This window comes from Thunnus maccoyii, chromosome 6, assembly GCF_910596095.1.
Source record: "Thunnus maccoyii chromosome 6, fThuMac1.1, whole genome shotgun sequence".
Lineage (NCBI taxonomy): Eukaryota > Metazoa > Chordata > Actinopteri > Scombriformes > Scombridae > Thunnus > Thunnus maccoyii.
Window position 1 is genome coordinate 12003291 of NC_056538.1, and position 22159 is coordinate 12025449.

Consider the following 22159-nt stretch of genomic DNA (forward strand, 5'->3'; position numbering starts at 1 on the left):
TGTAGGGAACAGATTAGAGAGAGTTAACATCAAAGGAAATAAAATTTTATCTACTGCATATGTGTGTGTGTGTGTGTCTACTGTGTGTGTGTGTGCTTGTTTCTATATGTTTCTTCTTGTTTGGAAGACATAGATTTATGGTATCAGCTGTATGTTTCCTTATAGTCCTCTGATTATAGATACATTGATGATAGCTAAAATACTTCTGACGTGAAACATGATATTTAGGACAGACAGAACAGAGAAACGTTTTCTTAGTTTTTATCTCATAACACCGAACTTGAAAACGCATCTTAAACATAATGTGAAATGAACTGAAAGTAACAGGAAGTAACTGAACCTCTCTCTTTAATGTGTCAGTATGAAGCAGCTCTAACGTGGGAACATTTAGCTGCTATTCTCTTCTCGCCGTGTTGGCTAGTTGTTCCGTCATTATACAGCTCAGTGTCATGTACTGAGCTGACTACATTACACCAGTAGGCGGTTTGACGCTGGTGCAGTAAAAACAAGCTGAACCGTCCTGACATCTCAGTCTCTGAGTGTCGTCATGAGTTTACAGAGGACAGATTTACAGCGTAAGTGGATGAAAGAAGTGACAGTGCTGAGGGATCCTTTTTTTTTTTTGCTGTTGCTGGTTCAGCTTTGATGTGAAATTTGCAGTGAAACAAACGTATAGTGACATGTTTAACTGTCAGTGCTGCTTGTTTCTTTAATATCTTTAGTTGTCACAGAGTAAAAGTGCTGAATATTGAGACATATCATGACTCAAATCTACAGAAGCTTGTCACTGTAATCTTCCACGTTTAATTAGCAACTCTGCAACTGTTAGTTGATTAAAAATAGTCGGTTGACTTTATGCTTTTTGTTGCAGTGCTGCTGTAGAATATGCAAAGAGGTCGAGTGTAATGATTTAACAGAGCGCTACATGCATAATCACAGGGTGTCACCACAATGTCTTTAGCAATATGTGGGAAGCATATTCACACCTGTTGCATGAACTGTACCACTGACTAATCTAACAGTTTGAGGAGAAGGAGAGGCTCACTCACATTAAAATACTTTAGACTTGAAATTAATGTGACAGTGAGAACAACCGACTTTTAAATGTCCAGCTTAGCAGAGGGAGCAGCGCAGCAGTGCAGGGGATAACCACATCTATGATGAGACCAGATGTTGTAGCTTCTGTTTGTCTCAATAAGAGGCATTAAACACATTATGTATCACTCACCATGCTGTGTCTTCCTTCTGTCTCTCTCTGTGTCTTTCTCTACACTGTCCTAGGAGATCCAGCTTGGTCATTACAACTAAACTCTACTGGGGAGGAAAGTAAGTAAGAAGGCAGAGTTTTCCCGACAGACTGGCAGACTGTACATAGCAAAAAGGAAAAGGGTGCTAGCCAAGCATTTTTTTTAATAAAGTAACTCGATAAATTACAACAAACAACAAAATAGAAGAAAACTATGTCTCAGATCTGTTGTTAATTGGGCATGTAAATATTCAAGCAAATCAAATATATCAATAATGCAAATATATGCATATATTTGGTTTGTGTTTCGTCCCATCAGAGCAGAGACAGAGAGAGGACTGTCAAGGAAACACATAATTGAAGGTAAGACACACACAAAACAACTTTAGACCTTCAGTTTTTCACTTAAAGAGGGAAACCTGGCTTTTCCTAAATAAATGTGCTTTTACCCCACAAGAACATTTTTTGTCAATTCGGTCACTTTCCATATTCTCAACCTCTGTATCTCTGGCTTTCAGGTCTGAAAGGCTCCCTACAAAGGATGCAGTTGGAGTATGTAGATGTTGTTTTTGCCAACCGTCCTGACAGCAATACTCCCATGGAGGGTGAGTCAGCCAATCAGCATCCAACACTATAACTAAGAAACCAGTCACATCAAGTGTCATTAATGATGTCGGGAAAGGGGGAATGATGCCTCTTAGTATTTTATTTGAATTATATGCTTTTCTATCTCCTGTCAGAGTGTCCGTCTTATTTGTTTTGGTGATGGAGTGTTTTGTTGTTTTGCAGCAGAATAAATTTACAGTTTTTAATCAAGTTTTGAATGAGCTGTGACTTGAGATGTGTCACCAAAGTTTGCTGATCATTTTTTTAAGTGAGGCACACTTTTCAAATGTAAAACAGTATTTTTTAAAGCCTGACAAGATTGAGGTGTTTTTGTTAAATGGCTTTTGTATTCCTGTCCTGCTGGACTAGACATCTAACTGAGTTCAGTTTTATTCCTGCAGCGTTCTTCAGTAGACGAGCTGAAGAGAGACAGGCAGTCCTGTGCAATTCAAGTTGTATATTAACATGCATATTCGTAGTGCATTGGCTTCTCATTAGTCATTATATTATTATTATACAATATATAATATAATAATTATAATATATATATAATTAAATGAATTTACTTGCACTCTAAAGGTATAGCTTATTAAAGGTGGGCTTCCTCTCAATATCTTCTTAATTCGTGCTCACAACTAGTCAGTAAGGAAGCTGTATGTGAATTAGGTGCTTGTGCTCTCAGGGTTCTTACTCTCCTTCAGTTAGATTTTTAAAATACATTTAATGAGGTTTTCTTGACAACTTAAATTCAAAGAAATCAATATGTAAAACAAGAGACAAAGGCCCAGTAACTTAAAAAAAAGATTATACTCCTGACTCTTGATTAATATGACTAATATCAATCTGTTGATAATCCTATCAATGAAAGAATTCCTTTTTAACCTTGAAATGATAGTTTGTTTGTGATTGTTGATGTTGTTGCCAGATTTTACATGTTTAGGTTTAACAAAATACGTTTTTTGGACATTTTGTGTAGCTTAATAATTTGCGATGAATCAATTATAATGAAATGTGGTCCCTTATTCAAAACTTTCCCAATCCTTCGCCTCTTTATAGATTCCTACTCTCCTGTAAACTCAGCTTACTTTCTCTCTAACCATTCACACTTCACTGTTCATTTTCTGCCTAATTCCTTCAACTGTTATATCTATTGCTCCTCTTCCTCAGACGTGTTTTGCACTCTCTCTCTCTGTCTCTGGCTTGTTATATTGGCTGGAAATTGAGCCAAGTAGCATTTAAATGTGAGTGTAGTGTCGCAGCGTGTTGCTGAAGAACGGTCATGCTGGCTGGCAGGAGGGCAGGGAGAGGGCTGGAGAGGAAGATGAGAGCAGCAAGAGAAAGAGAAAGAATTGTTTACTTGTCTAATACTGTGTTATTTCCTTTGGCAGGACGGTATTCAGTAAGGCATCTGTGTTTCAGGTTGTTAATTATCACTTACCAGATTGTTCTGTTTTAAACCAGGGACAGGAAAACCTGCCAACTCAAGTCTTCTGATGTGTGTGTGATTATACATTCTGATGCAGATCCATTCCTTAACGTCTCCTCCCTCTACTTCTCCGTCTTTGTCATTCTGTTGCAAACATTTTCTTTTCCCCTCAGTGTTTTCTTCAACTTTCTTCTCCATCATATTCTGCTGTCTTGCCAAGAACCAGTTAGGCAGAGTGAAAATACGAGGGTCCTGCCACGGTGAGAGATTGCAGAATAATTAGAGTGAGCAGAGCGCAGTGATGAATAACCTTAATGACAGTCCTAATCTGAGTTTTTGTTGGCCCTGATTGCTGTTGGCTTGCACAGTCAGCACTGTTGGAGCTAATTGCGTCATTAAAAATGCAGTGGCTTGAATGTGATCAGAGGGCTTTGGTGTTTGAGTTTGTCAGTTCGTCCCCAGAGTCGTTAGGGATCGGTGACGAGCCATCAACAGGTATGAGAGACCTGAGGAGGCAAGTTTTTTTTTTGTGTGTGCTCCTTCAAGGCTGGAATTTATCTCTAGTTTTGCTCTATAATTTTTTTTACCCCTCTTTTCTTTCAGTTTGTGACTCTTTTTAGGCTAGAAAACCAATTCATGAACACTTCCACTAACACTTGATTTCTCATTCAATCTATATGTCGTCTTCTTCTTTTTATTAGACTGTTTGTTTACAGAGTTTCATCCATGTCTTCTTCTCCCTGGTGATTTCTTTATATGAGGGTGGCTGTTGTCAATCAGACCAGTCGAGTCAAGCTGGTGCCTGATAGATATTATCCTCATGAGTTGGAACTGTTTCTCTTTCAGCTCTAGTTATGTTTTCTGCTTTCGTTATTTGGATCACATGCCCAAGTGTGTTAGGATTCACATCATTTATATAATAAATGCATTATTTCAAAGGACATAATTATTTGAGTCTGAATTTTGAAGATTTCTTATGATTATTGTTAAATAAATTGCACAAAGGACGAATTGTGATTTTGGGCTACACATAATGGCATCTCTTATTTCCCTTCTCACGCAATAAACCATAATTAAGTCCATTAACTTCTAAAATTATTGCCTTACCAATACTGAGGGAATACTCTAGTAGCTGCTTCAGGACATGCAGGGATCGACAACAAGATTTTTTTTCTGTGTGTCCTTGAAGTCTCAGTAACAAAACAGACTCGACCGTTTTGTTGCATAAATTTTGAATGAGTTTAAGGTCGATCCAGTGGGAACAAATGTGTTGTGTTTGTTTAGAGAGATGAATTTGGGAAGCATTCTGGGGAGGCGTCCATTTCAAGATAAATGTTACAGCTGTTTCGAAAGCCATTTATTCACATGTATATACAGTGCCAGTCAAAAGTTTGGACACACCTTCCTATTCTCTTGAATGAGAAAGTGTGTCCAAACTTTCGACTGGTAGCCTCCTGTATATGCTGTTTTGTGTGTAACTAGAAGAGTATACTGTCTATAAATCAATTGCTCTATGTCGATCTAATTGACTGACATGATGTTGGTGTGTATGTCTCTACAGAGATCGTTCGGGCCATGACCTATGTGATCAACCAAGGTATGGCGATGTACTGGGGGACGTCTCGGTGGACGGCTATGGAAATCATGGTAAGCAGGAAAGAGCTTTTACACTATAGGTGTGTTATAAGTCATCATTATGCTAATGACAACTGTCTTTTGGGATTAAAAATGAAAGCATGTTCAAATTAAGCATTTGTTTACTCAGTAACACTTTGTAATACAGAAGGTAAACAAAGTGGCTACTTAACAACTCATAAGGAACAGTTCCAGTTCAGCTCAAATGAACTATTACAGGCTCAGTAGCCAACCAAACACATTATTGACTTCTTGTGCAACAGCTTTAAACTTGATTCAGCCAATCAAAGGTGAGAAATAAAACTAATTATTTGTAATACAGCATTTGGGGAAGGTTTAATGCCATTTAGGCAAATGAAATTTCATATCCCACTGACTAGAATAACAGAGGGTAGCCTCTTTTCACAGCAAAACTGGCATGTAAGAGCTGTATATGTGTCCTAAGAGGACTAATGATGAGATGTGCTAATTATAAGAAGCAAGCTGACTTCTATAACTTAACAGCTTCAGGAGCAATTTGAACAGCTTATTTTGTACCATCTTGAACACACCAGGAAAGGGGAGGAAAATGGAAAAAATGGAAGTTTGAGGAAAAACAGGAAGTGTTCCCACAGAGACACAGTGGCGTCCTTCAGCTTTGTTTCCTCCTCCTGTCAGAAACAGTTTACCGCCCTGTTCAACTCCTGTGCTAATAATGAATACACAGTACCAGTATGAAGCCACAGAAATGAAATGAACACATGCCTAAAGTGACATTCAAGGACCTAACACTCGTTCTCTCCTCTCTCATCTCGCCCTCATGTCTTTATCACCCTCCCTCCCCTCTAACCACAGTGTGATGTGTTGACATCCTCTCTCTGTGATCACGGCGAAAAGGAGCTGATATCTTTGTAGAACACAAGCCCAGATGAAAGCCGTGGAATTTAGATTGCATCAATAATGAAGGGGGGTGGGGTTCTCAGTATACATGATAAGGCAGCAGTACAGTGTACACACACACACGCATGAACACACAGACTCCAGGCACATGACACGGCTTGCACAGAAGGGCAACTTGTAATTTGTAAGTTGAGCGATGGCACGGACATTAGCCTCGTGTTACGCTGAATAGATTCCCCCTCCTACCGTTCTCTCCTCCTGACGTGTTCAGCACCAGGAGACCTACAAATAAAAGAGAAGTAAAGAAGTTTCTGTGTGTGTGTGTGTGAGTGTGTGTGTGTGTTTTTCCTCTGGCATGTGTTCTTGAAGGACACATGGAAATCCAGATAAGAAGGTATATGAAGAAATTTGAATATGATGCCTTGGAGAACTGTGATATGGAATATTGATTTGGGGACTTACTGTGAGCTGTGCATTTAAATTTGTGCCACGCTGCCTCAAGCTGATTCACTCTCTCGCTCACATCTCTCCTCCCTGTTGGTCCCATCACTGTCTGCAACTTTTGCTCTACTATTAAGGCTGATTTATGGTAGGTCGCTTGACGCTTTTGATAAGTGTCGCTCAACAGAAATTACTGAGTCGCATGACATTTTAAATTTATGCTTCGGTGAAAGGTTTCAATCGTCTCCATGGTAACTCCATGGGTGCTACCCTCCAGCTGGCTTGTGTAGTTACATTATATCGTCCCGACCGAGACTAATTAAACAAGGATGTTACAAGTTATCTAAAGTTACAGACCACTGACTGTATATAAATATGGACGACGCATCTCAATGTCATACCATTATGCAAAAGTGAAGCCAAAATATCTCGTTTCCGGGAGCTGCCATCTTGCTTGTGTGACATCATTTGGAGTCTGTGCAGTAGAGTTGGGTGGCGGGATGATGACCCACGGGACACGCCCCCTCAGCCGTTCTGCCGTCTGACAGAGGTTTGAAAGTGGCTGTCACAGCTGTCAATCATGATGTCCCACCCCCTTTTTATATCGTCAAATAACTAATTAAAAACAAACTTATCAGAAAAATGAGTACTTGAACAAGCACAGAGTGATAAGAACTACCTAAAATGACAGAAACCATCTTTGGAAAAAAATTATTTGACGCTCACTTTGATTTTTTAGTTTGGCTCATGTCCCATCTGCTAACATGGAGTGGGCGGGACTTATGACCTATACTGCAGCCACCAGGGGGCAATCAAAATGTTTTTGGCTTCACTTTTGGGGAGTTGTCATGACGTCCATATTTATATACAGTCAATGTTACAGAACAAAAATATCAATAAGGGAGTTCAGTGAAAACATTGCTTCACAAAATATGACGGTGTCCACAACATAACAAAATTCTCCAGGTGTGTGAAATTAAAGAAAAACCTCGGATGTCACCGCAAATTTTAAGACTGATGATGAAGCTACAACACTATGATTTCAACCTGATCTACACATCAGGTAAGCACACTGTGCTCGCTGATGCTCTGTCCAGAGCGACGACACGGAGTGAAGCACACAGCGAGAGTTCCACATAGACTGATGTGAATCTCCACATGAACCTGATCACTGAATCACTACCTGTGTCTGACATGAAATCCAAGCAGATTGCAGCTGAAACAGAGAAAGACACACCTAAAGAGAGTTGTCAAGAATCTGAATGAGGGTTGGCCTAGAGGTGAATGTCAACTGCAGAACAACATCAGATTAGAGCAGAGCTGAGTGTCGTCAACGGGCTTCTGCTCAGAAAGAACAGAACTGTCATTCCTCAGTCATTGAGACGAGACCAGAGATGCTGAAAAGGCTGCACGAAAGGCACCTCGGTATGGAAAAATGCAAGAGAAGGGCCAGAATAGCCGTTTATTGGCCAGGAATCACAACAGGATGAAGCTAGTCTGAAGCAGTCACAGACCTACTAGACGAACCAGAAAGAATTACTTGCTGGTGATCAACTACCTTTCAAACTATCCGGAGATGTCGCTGCTTCCCAGCATGTCTGCTACTTGTGAGATCAGATACATGAAGTCAGTCTTTGCAAGACATGGAATCCCTCAGATCGTCTACAGTGACGACAGATCATGCCACAGCTGCAACTTCGCTGAAGAGTACTTTCAACATGTGCCTTTAAGCCCTGTTTTTGCCCAGTCAAACTGTAAAGCAGAGAAAGGAGTGCTCAAGAAAGCACAAGACAGTAGCTCAAATCCATATCCAGCTCTGAGTTACCGAGCTTCGCCGCTTGAACATGGCATGTCTCCTGCTGAGCCTCTGATGAGACGTAGGTTACACACCACGCGTCCCTGCACTGCAGAGCAAAAGAAGCACAAAGAGATGAAACAGAAACAAAAGAATCTGCAAAAGAGACAAAAAGCAAACTGTGACAAGTCATTGAAAAGCTTAGTGCCGCTGGCAAAACATGACACAGTGAGACTTGAAGATTCCAACAACTGGAACAAGAAAGCCACTGTCAGTCTGAGATCTTACACCCTCAGAACAGAGGATGGTCAAATCCTGAGGAGGAATCGAAGGAGCTCGCTGAAAACAAGAGAGACACTGCGAGAACAGACAAATGAAGAAGATTCAACTGAACCACCAGCTGAGCAGACACACACATCACCTGTGCTGAGAAGATCTGCACGCGATGCCAAAGCACCTGACAGGCTGAAACTTTAAAGCAAAAGAACGGAGTTGTATCCTTAAAAAAAAAAAAAACAAGAAGTCTGAAATCAAACATGGACACTTGTGCATTGAAATGGAAAAAAAAGAAAAGTGTTCATGCTGTTAAAAAAATAGTATGATGTTCATGTTTGTGATTGACAAGAATGCTGTAGTACAGTTTGAAGTTGCTAGATGACTAGTTTGTTTGTGTATCGCTTACATTTAAAGAAAACGTTGTGATAGGAGTTATTAATACTTCCGACCACCAGAGGGCAGCAATGACTAGCCTTCCTACCTGTAAGCCACACTTGTATTGTTTTAGTTAGACGGCAGGTTTTAGTAGAAGAAAACACCACATGATGCTGGATGTACATGTTAACCAAACTTGTACAGTAGTTAATAAATAATTACCTTCGATGAACCCAAGTTTCTTCAGTTTATATTAGAAACCTTACATATGCCACCTTCATCCCTTTCATTCATTCTTTCTCTCTTTCAAAGTATTAATACAGTTTATAGAAGGGAAATAAGAAAGAGGTTTTGATGTTACAGTGAGATCCAACATCATGACACCCATCCATCTTTTCTTTTCTCTTTCTTCCTTTAGGAGGCGTATTCGGTGGCGAGACAGTTTAATCTGATCCCTCCAGTATGTGAGCAGGCGGAGTATCATCTCTTCCAGAGGGAGAAAGTAGAAGTGCAACTGCCTGAACTTTACCATAAGATAGGCAAGCATTCTTCTTCTTCTTCTTTGTCATAAATGAGTAAAAGTAAAAAATAAAATCATACAAATACATTTTCTGATGCTCATTTTCCATTTTGAGTTTTAATCATTCTACCTTTTTTCATCTTCTTGTACATTTTCACTTTTCCTGACACCGTTTCCTGACATTTTTTTCACACCTCTTCTTTCAACGCATTTTTTCTAAATCCCCTCCTGATTTACCTCCCTACGGTCTCCATGGTGACAGGAGTAGGGGCGATGACGTGGTCACCTCTGGCGTGCGGCATCATCACAGGAAAATATGAAAATGGTATTCCTGAATCTTCTAGGGCCTCCATGAAGGTAAGAAAGCTAATTTCATCATTATTTTCTTTATGATATTCTGAATGTAGAAAACTTTAGGGTTACCTCTACTGTTTCAAAAATAGAATCATCATCTGAATTAGAATAAAAGATTTTTAATCCAGTCAACTGGTGCAGACATCAGGAGGGTTACTCAAGTTGTAGCTTGTTTGCCTAGGGTTTTAAAGTTGGAAATGTGTTTATTTACCTGTAGACTTCAGTGCAAATGAGCCTTAGACTGTCAAGAATTTGACAGCTTTGTGTGACCGATTAACATTAATTAACTACTCAGACGTATATCTGAAACTATTTATTAGGTCCAGGCCTAAATAATCTGGCTGGTTGGGAGATCAGTCTGGATTTATGGTACAATTTTAGTGCTTCAGGATCTGCAACACTGCAGGGTTTTTTTATGTCAGCAGTGTGTATCTGCAGTGGTCCACCTCAAAAAACATCCTGTCAACAAAAACAGCTTGTTGTGCAGAGCAACAGACAATAGGCATCTGACAGCCCAGCTCATCATTAATGCAGGAAGGCTCATTAAAGAATGAAGAGCACATTGCATCTCAACATAAGTTGGGTTTGACAGCTGACAGCAAGTGCAATGGGCTAAGGAGGACAGAGGAGAAGGGTAAAAACCAAAGCCTGGACTAATGTGGATGTAGATAAAAGTATGAGGCCATGCCAAAGCATGAACTGTGGAATGAGATGGAAAATATCCATCATATATCCACTCTTAGCCCACGAAAATCTACATGGGTCAGAATCCCTGTGGAAGGCTTTCAACACCTTTTTGATTGTTTGCCATGATAGTTGTCCAACACAATAGGCAGATGTCCCTAATGATTACTACACTTAGTTACACTGGGTATGATTTTGTTGTTTTACACATAATTATGAGCAACACAAAAGTAGAGCAGTGAACCTTACCCTGTAGTTAAGGTGTGAACTGTTTGCTAGTTTTAGTCAAATCATCGTTTGAGTTTCTCTTTAAAGCTTATTTGCTTCTTAGTTGAGTGTTAGATGAGAAGACTGATAGCACTCTCATGTCTGAACAGTAAATTTGAAGCCTGGAGCCTGGAGATGGTTAGCCAAGCTTAGTTTTACTGGAAACGGAGGGAACCAGCTAGCATGGCTCTGTCCAAAGGTTAAAAAATACGACTACCAACACCTCACTTATAAACACATATACTGTATATCAAGACTTCAGGAAGTCACTGCTCCCAGCCAAGATATAGGCACAGAACCCCCTGCAAAACTGCAACATTTTGTTTTTATGGATTAAACGAAGGAGATATAACATGTTAATTAGTTTGCTTTAAGGTGTGTTCAGAAAGAAAGTGAAGTGAATTTTCGCCTCATGTCATTTGTACGTGTTTGACTACAGGACTGTTTAAACAGCCAATCTACCAACTGTATGTTAGTTGTAAGTCATTAGCAACAGATGCATAGACCGTGTCTGTGTGAATGTGCCTGTATGTTAGCGTTCAGCTTTGTACGACCTCTGTATATTTATGAAGCAGATTCATAAAGCCCTAGCTCAAACTTTTTGATCCAGCTAAAACATTTTCAACTCATGCAGGGCTGTCAGTGCGTCAATTTGTGCCACCTCTGGTGAATTCTATCTCTCTATTGACTTTGTATGCAATTTTCCTGCCTCTTTGTAATTCAGTGATGATTGATTTTGTTGTGCAGTCAGTCATTCGACATAAAACAATTCACATTGGCCAGGAAAACCTAATTCCCTCTCACCCTCCATCCTTTTCCCTATATAATAATAAATCTATGCAAAATATAATAATGGGTCAAGAGAGAAACTAAAAAATTGATTAGTCATTGGAAGTTTTTCACAGCCATTATTCCATCTTCCCACAAACCAACAGTGGAAGGAGTCACTGAATTTATCCTTGTAGCTGATAGGTCGTGAAACATAATGTCCAAAAGGGTATTGAGCCAGTGTTTTAATGTCAAAGTTTGCAGGGATATCCAACGTTGCGCAATAAGCTTCTTGATGCCAAAATATCAGCCAGCCATATCTTGCATGACTCTTCTGGGAGTGGCAATTCTGAGGAGTCATCAAAGAGGTCAAGTGTTGGATCCATCTGGAAATTTCTATTTGTCAAGGAGGAGATGGTCCTTACAGTTTCCTGCCAGAAGATATATATATTTGGGAAAATCCCATACCATGTGGACCAGGTGGACAAAGAGTAAGGGTGGGGACATAAACCCAGAAGATGCAATCTTGCTGCCTCTAAAATTCATTTCACATTCTGTCCAAACACACAGAGAGGCTGGTAGGCGGACTTTATTATCTTTGGAGAAAGCTAGGCTAGCTGTTTCCCTCTGTTCCCAGTCTTTATGCTAAGCTAAGCTATCCAGCTGCTGGTTCCTGCTTCATATTAAACAGATATCATTTTTCTCATCTAACTCTCAGCACGAAAGCAAATAAACACATTTCCCAAAATGTTAAACTATTCCTTTAACAGGTAAGTAGGCTGTGTAACTGCTGGGTGTTGAATGGCACAAAATCAAACAAAAAACAACTTTCATGGTCATATCATCCATCTCCAATCTGCTGAGTAACCTGTGGCCCAGATATGTGTTGAAGAAGGAACTTGCTTACACAGATCAATACAAGTTGCCTTTACTGAAATGAATGATTAAATGAAGTCACACCTGTAGCACTTTTCCTAATTCTCTGTTTGTGCAGTCGATATTAAATTATACAAGCCTGGAAAGCTCACAGTTCTACAGCCTCCACCTCTACCATCCTTGACTTTTCTCCCCTTATCTCCCTCCTGTTGACTTTTTTGTCCCTTGTTCCCTGATTATATATTTAACGTCACCTGTTTCATCTGTTTCTGTGTTTTTTTTCCTCTTTCTCATCTCTTATCCTTTCCTCACTCTCTCATCCAATCTCCTCATCTCTCCCACCAGTCATATCAGTGGTTGAAGGAGAAAATCGTAAGCGAGGATGGAAGAAAGCAGCAGGCCAAGCTGAAAGAGCTCAACCACATCGCAGAGAAGCTGGGCTGCACTCTGCCTCAACTGGCTGTGGGTAAGATTTCTCTGTCTGTTTTCACCATTTCACTTTCCCTCAAGCTTCCCACCAACACATGAACACACACACTTTTAAAACCTATTTGTGCTTTCAACTGCATTATTATGCACCCATAACATAACTGAATTTCCTTGCCTGGAAGGTAAAGATATATGCATATAAAAAAAAATCTGTGTTGCACTTTGGAGAATTGGCTTGGGGTAATAAAAGGTCTTTTAACACTACATATGTGATTAATTGTTATGTGCATTCAGGAAGAGCAAGTAAAGGACAACACTAAAAGCTCAGTTTTATTTGTAATAATGGTCTGTGGTTCAGACAATAATAAGTAACAGTGCGCCCTCAAGTGGGCACTCTGTGAACATCAACCTCTCTCTCTCTCTCTCCAGCGTGGTGTTTAAGGAATGAAGGGGTGAGCTCAGTCCTACTGGGAACATCCAATCCTGAACAGCTCACAGAGAACCTCGGGGCCATACAGGTGGGAACATGCAGGGAACACACATCATGTTGTTTTTACCTGCTGCCTGCTGAGTTTCCTCAACTGTACAGTCCACGGTCTCCACTTCTATCGATTTCTAGACCAAAAAGCAGCCCCTAGTCTATATCTGAATCTCTGTACTTGCCTTCCTTTCTTCCAGGGATACTCAGTCATTCTCTCTTTCTTGCTCAGGTCCTTCCTAAGATGACTTCTCATGTGGTGTCTGACATTGACCATATCCTGGGCAACAGACCGTACAGTAAGAAGGACTACCGCTCTTAGACTAGGTTGGTGGACTACCAAGAGGTCAGCTGTACCTACCTACTGACCATACTGCTATCATGGACCCACTGATCAATGTTAAAAGTCCGTGGTTCTCTCCTTGTGCCCTCACTCAGCTCCAGCCCACCTCAGCGTGGAGCAGACAGCCTTGCTAAACCTAGCATTGCATAACCTCGTCTGTTTGAGACGTGTCAGATCAGCTCTACCAGGTTCATCTCAGGTCCAGTCCAACTCAGCCAAGAAACACGCAACAAACTCTTTTTTCAGCCTCTAATCAACTTAGTCCATCAAAACTTTCAGCTCCCCAACCTAGGTGCTACCCCATTCAGCACCGGTCCATACAAATATAACTATGCAGAGCTTAGACCATGTTAACATTCAGCTCCAGTGCCATGCTGACAGCATTTAGAGCATTTCATCCTGGTTCAACTCCATCAAGGGGCCTCAATTATTAAAAAATTCAACATTTAGATGCTAAAGTCGACCCAGCTCCTTGTTTTTTCTACTTCACATTCACACAATTCTGCACATTTACAGTTGGGAGCTGAGCAGTATGGTACGAGAAGCACTGCAGGAGTATGTATAGTAAAATAATAATAATAATATAATAATAAACTTTATTTATATAGCACCTTTCATACAAGTAATACAGCTCAATGTGCTTCACGTTAAAGAAATTACATGCATTAAAACAGACAAAAGATAAGATAGAAAATAAAACCCATTTGATCTTTATTTTTTTTTGTTAGTGGCGGCAATTTGAGACGATTCATTGATTTATTTATAATAAATGAACCCGTGTACACTATTTATCAGCACCTAAGTCTGTGACGCTGTAAGCGTTTCAGAACCTCCTTTGCCTGTGGACACAGACGCACCACCAGACATTCAATTACACCGAAATAAGCCCTCAGCCTACTCAGAACATCTTCCCGAGGGCGTAATCTCACTGATGGTTTTATCTATGTCAGATCTCAACCTGAAGTTGGCCCAGAAAAAAAACTTCATCCCCACGGGGAGGTTCTTAAATTTTCAGAATTTATCCTTAAAAAAGTGCCTTGCTCAAGGGCAACTTGATAGAAGTTGAGCTGAGTGAGACGGTATGTTATCTATTCACTTTTCCCACCCACATCCTCACAGCTCAGCCGATGACTCAGACCCTCGAGTCACAAACCTGCTTCTCTAATGTCCAGGCTGCCAGCCACAAGTGATTTCATTTGAGCACAAAATTCAAACTGAGCACATATTTTATTTATGGGAATAATTGTACCCCAGCTGAATACGTCTGTGCAAGCATCTCACGCACAAATTATACGAGAGGTATCCCAAGAAAGTGGGCACGAGGAAGCTTCAGTTGCATGAACATCCTGTCAGTCAGCGCTCTCATTAAATCTTTATGCAGTGTGCAGAGAACAAAATGCTAATTAACATATGAGCTCAATACGCTCACCCACTGTGTCAGAGGCTCATGTCATGGGATATAACATCGTGGATATTTTCCTGATGAAATTTGCACTTTAGCAAGGTGACCCACACACTCCTCTGAAACCTGATTTTAAAGAAAATCCAGCTCCAGTTAGCTTGTATTAGCTTTCCTTAAACTACCTATCAAATCCTACTAGATGTATCCAGTCCCATGTTTAGTATAATACAGAATAGTATTCAATAGTTATCTGATATTATAGGCTGCAAATCCTGAGCATATTAACCAACAGATGCATGTTCTCCCTGCTATAGTGTGCCTCTGTTTTCTTTTCTACAAAGCACATAATTAAAACAACAAAGAAGAGATTTGATCAAACAAGCTCGTCCTGTAAAGCAGAGCATCATGGGACGTGTGTCAGTGGGATTGAGACTCTTTCAGGAGAGAGAGTGAAGCATGTTGCCCCCCGCGTGGTCTTTGAGGAACTGCTGCTCCGCTTCACTAGATAGAAGAGAGAAAGTGGACTCCTTGTCTCTCAGTCTGCGTTCATTACGGGGACACTCGTCTCCTTTTCTGCCTGTGAACTGAACCTGCATTTACGTAAATGAACCTCGCAAACATGGACTCAAGCATATAATAAATCGATATATATAATAAAAGGATCCTGACCTCCTGGCTGGTCATGTTTATAAATGCAAATACCCGCTTGTTAAAGGCACAGACGGGAATAGGCAAGATGTTTGGGATGTGGCAAAGATTACAGTATTTATTCTAGTAGTAGTTAATAAATATTCAATTTATTTTGACATTTTGTGATATTGGTTTTCTGGGGGAGATTTATGGGGATGTTTCATGTACATAAAATGTTAAAGCATATCTTGTAACATAAGGAAAACCATCAAGAAGACTTTCACGCATATGAGGACTTCACTGTACTGTATGGCTAATATAATATAATATAAATAAGATGTAAATAGAGTTGTTTTGTTGCTCCTCTGCAGTATCACTGCATCAGCTGCAGTGTTTGAGTCACTCTTCATCCTCCATCCTCCTGCAGCTTCACACGCACACACACACACAGAGAAAATTCATTTCTGCCTCCTGAAGGATACTTGATAGATGAACTATTTATAAGGAGCAACCGTTCATTTTATTGTTCTTGAACTGTGAAGTTGGATTATGAAATCTATATTAATAATGGCATTATTTCACGAATAAGCTTCTGTTATGAGAAGTAACGAGCTTAAGCATTTCCCACTGACTTGACCTTGAGTCATTATCTCTGGCCAGGTGGCTCGGCTCGCTTTCATGCATTGTTGTTGTGTTATTTTATTTTTTTCTTCTGGAAAACAAGCCATCATAGAGATCAGCAGAAATGTTGGCCGGGTCCCAGTTGAGTCACTGTCTTGTCCTTGGTGCACATTTGTTGACTTGCAGCACAAACACCCTCCAGCTTTTAATCAAAAGGAAATATCAGTCTTTTATGTTTATCAAGACTTTGGCCAAAAATGCTGTTACACATATTAGAATGAAACATCAATGAGGGACATTTGGCTCACAGTTTATTTTAAGCAGCCTGGCCTTAGATGTGATGGACAGACATCCTTATGACTATTTCACTGGACGAGCCATCTACTCACAAAACATCTTTTCCCTTAAATACATTTTATTTACTGGACACCCATTTGATTCTACTTACTGTTAAGTAATTGGTAAACTGTCAGTCAGTATTTCCTCCTGCTTTTGTGGTGAATTCAGTTCACTTTCCTTCACCGTAACTCGGTGGCAACACTGTGTGACATCACATACAGTAGTGGCACTTTTAGTTTGTGTGATAGTCAACAAGTGTCCATCAGTTCAGGTCAGCGATCCTGTCAGTGTGTGCGTGTATGTGTGTGTGGAGACTTCTCCACTCAACAGAGTGCCTTGACTTGAGTCCTGCTACAGTAAAAAGAAAAATCAGGGATGTGTTTCATTACCGGTTGTTAAATGGTGTTCGGATGCTGTCCTACAAACAAATGTGAGATTAGAACAATATTCATGCTGATTCTTCTATTATTAATCTACAGTGCAGTACGTGTTATCTATTGCTCGTCTATCTATTCACTTTAAATGCAGCAACACGTTCACAATGATTAGTGTAGAAGGTACTTTTAACTCAAAATAAAGGATACAATTCCTTTAATTGTCATCCTGTCAGTTCCATGTTGGCCTTTATTTATTTATTTTGCCAAAACCAGAAAAACTTACTGGAACAGTTTGATCAGACTGGGAAATATGTGGCTGCAGGACTTATAATGCTAAACAGCAGCATAGTTGCCCATTTAAACAGCCATTTGCTTCATGAAGCATCAGTTGAGTCTTTATGTTTACAGCTCCACAGGTTCTGGACTGTGCTCTTTAGAGGGAAACAAGCAATACAATCTTCCTTTGGGTACCAATGAAATATCATGTTATTCAATGCACTGACACACTGAATCATTTTGGGAAACTGGCCAAAATCTTTCAGTGTTGTATGCGAAAACATTGACTTGTGGGCATTAACTTTTTTCACCAACTTAATTAGTTATCAGCAGCAGTCTAACAGGTCTGAAGGTCAAAATGGAACAAAGCTGTGGCTAAATGTTTAACTAGATAAGATGAAGGTCTGATGTGTCACATCAGCTTTAACCCCAAACCCAACTTAAATCCATTCTGATGACAACATGAAGTAACCTGCGTTGTTTTCTACAATATGCACATTTGTGGATGGAAAATCGACATCGAGTTTGGTTCTATTTTTTTGTTGAAAAGTGACATGCAAACCATCAGTGTATTATTTCCTCTCCTGAACAGTGGTTTTTCTGTAAATATCTCTGTCTATATGAAAGTGTGATTATAAATAAATGCATTGCCAATGGAAACATCGATGTCTCACTTTTTGCTTGTGATGTCTTTGCTAGTTACTTTATTCTGAGATAAAGTTAAACCTCATTCAAATAGGTTAAACTCAGAAAATGTGTGTAAATTGATCATTAAACACTGATTGTCAGTCACTTACACACACACACACACACACACACATATACATACAAGATCAATCCAGAAGACAAGTATACCTGGTCGCTTTTATTGATACAAAAAAACAGAAGACGGACCTGGAGAAAGACCCTCCAGACATTTGATCATGAATTTCATGAAGTTGAAATGTGATATTTTAGTCCCATTCAAAGCCCATTCCTAACTTCCGTGAAAAAAAATACACCCCTGTTAAACCCACTCCCTCCCCTCCCACCCGACCCCGCCCTTAATCCCTCATCCCTGCAGCTTGTTCCCATTTTCTTCTCCTTTACTTGGAGCCGGTGGATAGCAGGGCGATGAGTCCTGAAGAGGCACTGATGGACAGAATGTAGTTGCTGGAAAAAAGTAAGTTAAGGCAAAAACATACATTGAGAGACTGCTTAATGACAACTTGTCTACAACACTCTTTAATTAAATCTAAAAAAGGACTCAAAGAAAAGACAATTAGTTATATTTTAACTACTTGAATCCTCCAAAAGCTTTTCTCCTCGTCTTGTCTACTTAGCTAATTTTACAAAACATCCAGAGCCAAAATATAAACCAAACAAACCTCTATTGGTATTAAGTCTATCCTGTTTTCACATGTAATTAGTTTGGATGATACTGTGGGTTTAAAAGGATACACGGTGGGGTTGAAGTTCTTCAGCAAGAAGAAGGAGGCAATGATGACCAGGACCAGGAAGAGAGTGTTGTTGTAGAAGATGGAGAAGGTGGTGGCCTCGTAGTCAGCGACCTCATTCTTCTTCCACAGGATCCTAAACGAACAGGAGAAAAACAACTGTCATCACTTTCATTATCATGTACAATACAAATACTGTCGTAATGGAGGAAGTCAAACTTTCTAAACCATGTTTAAGAATAATGCCATATATAGATGATGAAGATTAGTAATGGCTCTTGTGGTCTTAGGTTATAAAATTGTCAACTTTGATGTCCCCCAAGTAATCTAATCACTGTTGAGACAATTTACTGGACGTCCGTGTGTCATGTTGTGAGAACTTTCTCTCTCCTGTGTGCAAATATATTTTGCGGAAAACACCCCAGCGGGAGTTGACTAAAACCTAACCCAGGCAGTATCTGTGTTATGTGGTACCAGCTGACCCAAGTAGGGCCATAATTACAAAAAAAGTCAACATAACCATCAGCTTTTATGGTTTCTGTAGTCTTGCAACAAGACATGACTGTGTGACTGCTCTGAAGCCAGGTGACAACACCGCATTTAAATTTCATACACATGTATGTCTGACACATTACACTCATAACACTTTTATCCAGACAGGCTAAGTCTCAACTTGTTTTATTCTTTAAGATGTTTCCTCTCATCCAAAGAGCTTCTTCACTTCTGACTAACTAGAGGCGAGTCCCAGACGTCTGCAGGGTCGTTAACCTAGATTAAATGTCGGAGATTCCTCACCTCACCAACCCAAAACAAAGCCAGCTGTCCTTGACTTAACCCTTCTGGATAAACCGTTACTCTATGACTGATAAACTTCACAGACTTATCACAATGACTTCGTCAAAGCTAAGTGGAAATAATCCAGCACAACACTGTTTCAACATATTTTACCTCTCATCTTTCTCCTTGCGGGACATTTTGCGGTTGTCTGCCTCAGACAACTTCCTGGTCACCTCCTTGGAAACAGCATCCTCACGTTTCTGGGCAACTCTGGAGGATCAAGAGAGAAAAGTTGCAAATATTAGGAGTCGGGGAGATTTTTCTCAAACTTAGAAAATATATTTTGAGGCAAAGTGACTGATAAGAATAAAAATGTACTTGATGGTTAACTAGTAATCCCCTCAGTTGTGGTTACAAAGCACTTTGTTTACTGAACAGATAATCAAATGTACTGGCATAAGTATTGCATCTTGGATTCTTACTCTGCCTGCTTAAATAGACTCAAACTTTACTCAAAAGGCATAAAAATCATGTGTTACATGTCTCAAGACAGGCAACAGCAACATGTCTTTCAGTCACTCCCCCAAGAAGAGATGTTATGACACCAGGCAGATCAATGAATGCTAACGACCACTAAACTAATCATCTAACTCAATGTTGTGCTGTGTTTTTCCGTCTTACTTGTGTTTGAGAACAAACTTGACGTTCTTGTAGGCAAAGGCCACCAGGTAGGTGCTGACCAGAGTCATCACAGCGTACAGGACTGCAGACTGGACGAGGTCCATGTGCCAAATCCTCCAAAACAGCCCTAAAGAGACAGACAGAGACAATCACACTGTTAGCAATGTTTTTAAATGATATTAGGTCAGTGAGCTTTTAAATACGCTGGAACAATGTACAGAAGGATCTGAAATTGTCAGAGCTGATTATAACGGGGGATTTCAGTCCATTTTAAAGGATCTAGAAAATAGTACTCTTGGTCAATGTGAATTTCCACTGAAATCATCCCTGTTTATGCATCATAACTGGATTTTTGTCCTTGTATTGCATATTAATTGGATATTGTTGTGTTCACTTGTTTGTGGAGTGTGACCGTTGTCTTCATCTGTTTGTGTCGTTTGTGTTTATTGTAGTAATGATGCTTATGCTTCTCTCTTGGCCAGATCACTGTTTGAAAAAGAGATTTTAATCTCAATGAGTGAGCTTGTCTATCTTTATTTTAACATGAATCCCTCTGTACAGGTCAAGTAGAACCTATGATCATGAAATGAGTAATTCATTGTAAGGCAATGTACAGTTATGCGTTGTTGTACATGTGTCAGTGTACCATTCTGTATTTTTTGTTGTTTGTTTCCTTTTTTGTATGTCTATCTTGTATAAATGTAAAAGTGTAAATTAAAAAAAAGAAATAATCTTAATGAGACTTTTCACCTGGTTAAATAAAGGATAAGAAGAGTGTGCAGTATGATGCTGGTTTAAAGCTTTTTGGTGTTTTCCATAAACCAAAACCAGTGTAGAGTAAACTAAAGATTGTGAATTCATCTTCATATTTTATATTTTCACTACAACATGGACCTATCTGCTTATTACCAAAGTCCTAACCAGCTACAACACATAATTACAGGAACTCTGCTGCTATACTTTTCATGACAGTTACTCGGATACAGGAAACATATCACAGCTATTCTTGTTCATAATAGCATTTTATTATGTCTAATCTCACTGAAGCAGTCCTTGCAGGTACTCTGAGCAGCCAATCGGTCAGTTTTTCCCTCCTGTATTGAATGAATGGTAAGTGTTAGCACAGCTGGTTAGCAGCAGCCAGCTTGTGCAGTGTGTGTGCGGATACTCACAGATGGGGATGGCGGAGACGATGAGAGCATTGCCGTAAAACAGCGCGGTGGACTTGGCTGAGAGGTTTCTGCTGAAGTCCTGGAGCAGAAGGTCTTCCTCGGACTGTTGCTTGCTGCTGCCTTTAGGTGCCATGTCTGCGGATTGAGCGGCCTGTCTGCTGCTCGGCTCTGGACACAAGAAGACTGACACGTCGGAGTAGAAGGAGACGAGAGGACGCGTCAGCATAAAGCCGGAAACACGACAGCTTTCTTACCGTCTGTCTGGAAGAACGACGCGCCCTCAGCTCACTGCTGCCCCCCGCAGGACGGGAGGAGGGATCGCTGCACTCTGCTGATGGCTGACAGACATACTTTACTTACTGTAGGGTGAATTATACTGCCAAATGAAATGCATCTATATCTTCTTCTAACAAATGTTAAGGAATAGGACTGCTGTCAAATTAAACCCGGGATGTTATGTAACTGAATTATTGAATTGTATGAATTAAGGTGATTTACACCTTTCAGCATTTTCAGGCTTTTCAGCCTCACAACGAGTGTCTCAGATTTCAGCCTGAACTGTCCCACATTAGGGAATGCATATAATCTGGGACAATTTGGCACAAGGAGCAATTTTATATTCACCGTTTACTATTCTGAGTGTGATATCTGCATTCTCTTTTCCAATATGATTAGAAAACACCTTTGGGATTTCAGAGTGGCATTGGCTGCAGATATAACATATTGGCTTCAAATTGAAATGTACTTCTGAAGTGCCAATTGCAAACCTACATTACTCTAATTGTCCCTACAGAACAAATGTATTTAAATACTTTTTAAAAAAACTTTTGCAGTGTTTATATACTTCTTACTCATTTTATTTATATTTTTTAACCTCTTACCAGGCACACCTATTTTTGTGTAGGGTCCTGAAAATAATATAGCCAAAATAAAAACGTTACTGTTCATGAATGTGGTCTTGAACTGAATTGAACTGAACTGAAAATTGAAATTGGAAGGACACTGCATTGGTATTACTACATTATTTGACACAGCTTTGCTTTCCAACAG

The 22159-nt window shown here is 39.9% G+C and overlaps 2 protein-coding genes across 9 annotated transcripts in view; one reads left to right on the forward strand and one right to left on the reverse strand.

Annotated features, from left to right (window-relative positions):
• Window positions 1-17721, forward strand: part of kcnab1a (potassium voltage-gated channel subfamily A regulatory beta subunit 1a) — a 125666-nt gene extending 107945 nt beyond the window's left edge. For 7 of the 8 annotated variants that reach the window (XM_042413736.1, XM_042413737.1, XM_042413738.1 and 4 more), the window contains 9 exons: window positions 1282-1326; window positions 1566-1609; window positions 1765-1851; window positions 4840-4925; window positions 9098-9218; window positions 9462-9556; window positions 12494-12614; window positions 13007-13095; window positions 13288-17720. In XM_042413736.1, coding sequence (XP_042269670.1) covers window positions 1282-1326; window positions 1566-1609; window positions 1765-1851; window positions 4840-4925; window positions 9098-9218; window positions 9462-9556; window positions 12494-12614; window positions 13007-13095; window positions 13288-13377 — 778 coding nt within the window. In that variant the 3' untranslated portion in view covers window positions 13378-17720. Of the gene's footprint in view, window positions 1-1281; window positions 1327-1565; window positions 1610-1764; window positions 1852-4839; window positions 4926-9097; window positions 9219-9461; window positions 9557-12493; window positions 12615-13006; window positions 13096-13287 lie in introns of all 8 variants that reach the window. The other variant, XM_042413734.1, reaches the window with a different exon arrangement.
• A 167-nt stretch (window positions 17722-17888) lies between these two features.
• Window positions 17889-21343, reverse strand: ssr3 (signal sequence receptor, gamma). The gene is made up of 5 exons (XM_042414283.1): window positions 21110-21343; window positions 19938-20064; window positions 19428-19526; window positions 18484-18615; window positions 17889-18195 (listed from the first exon to the last, which is right to left on the reverse strand). Exons 1-5 carry the CDS (start codon window positions 21333-21335, stop codon window positions 18129-18131), a joined length of 651 nt encoding a protein of 216 aa, XP_042270217.1. The 5' UTR covers window positions 21336-21343; the 3' UTR covers window positions 17889-18128.
• Window positions 21344-22159: the final 816 nt, after the last annotated feature.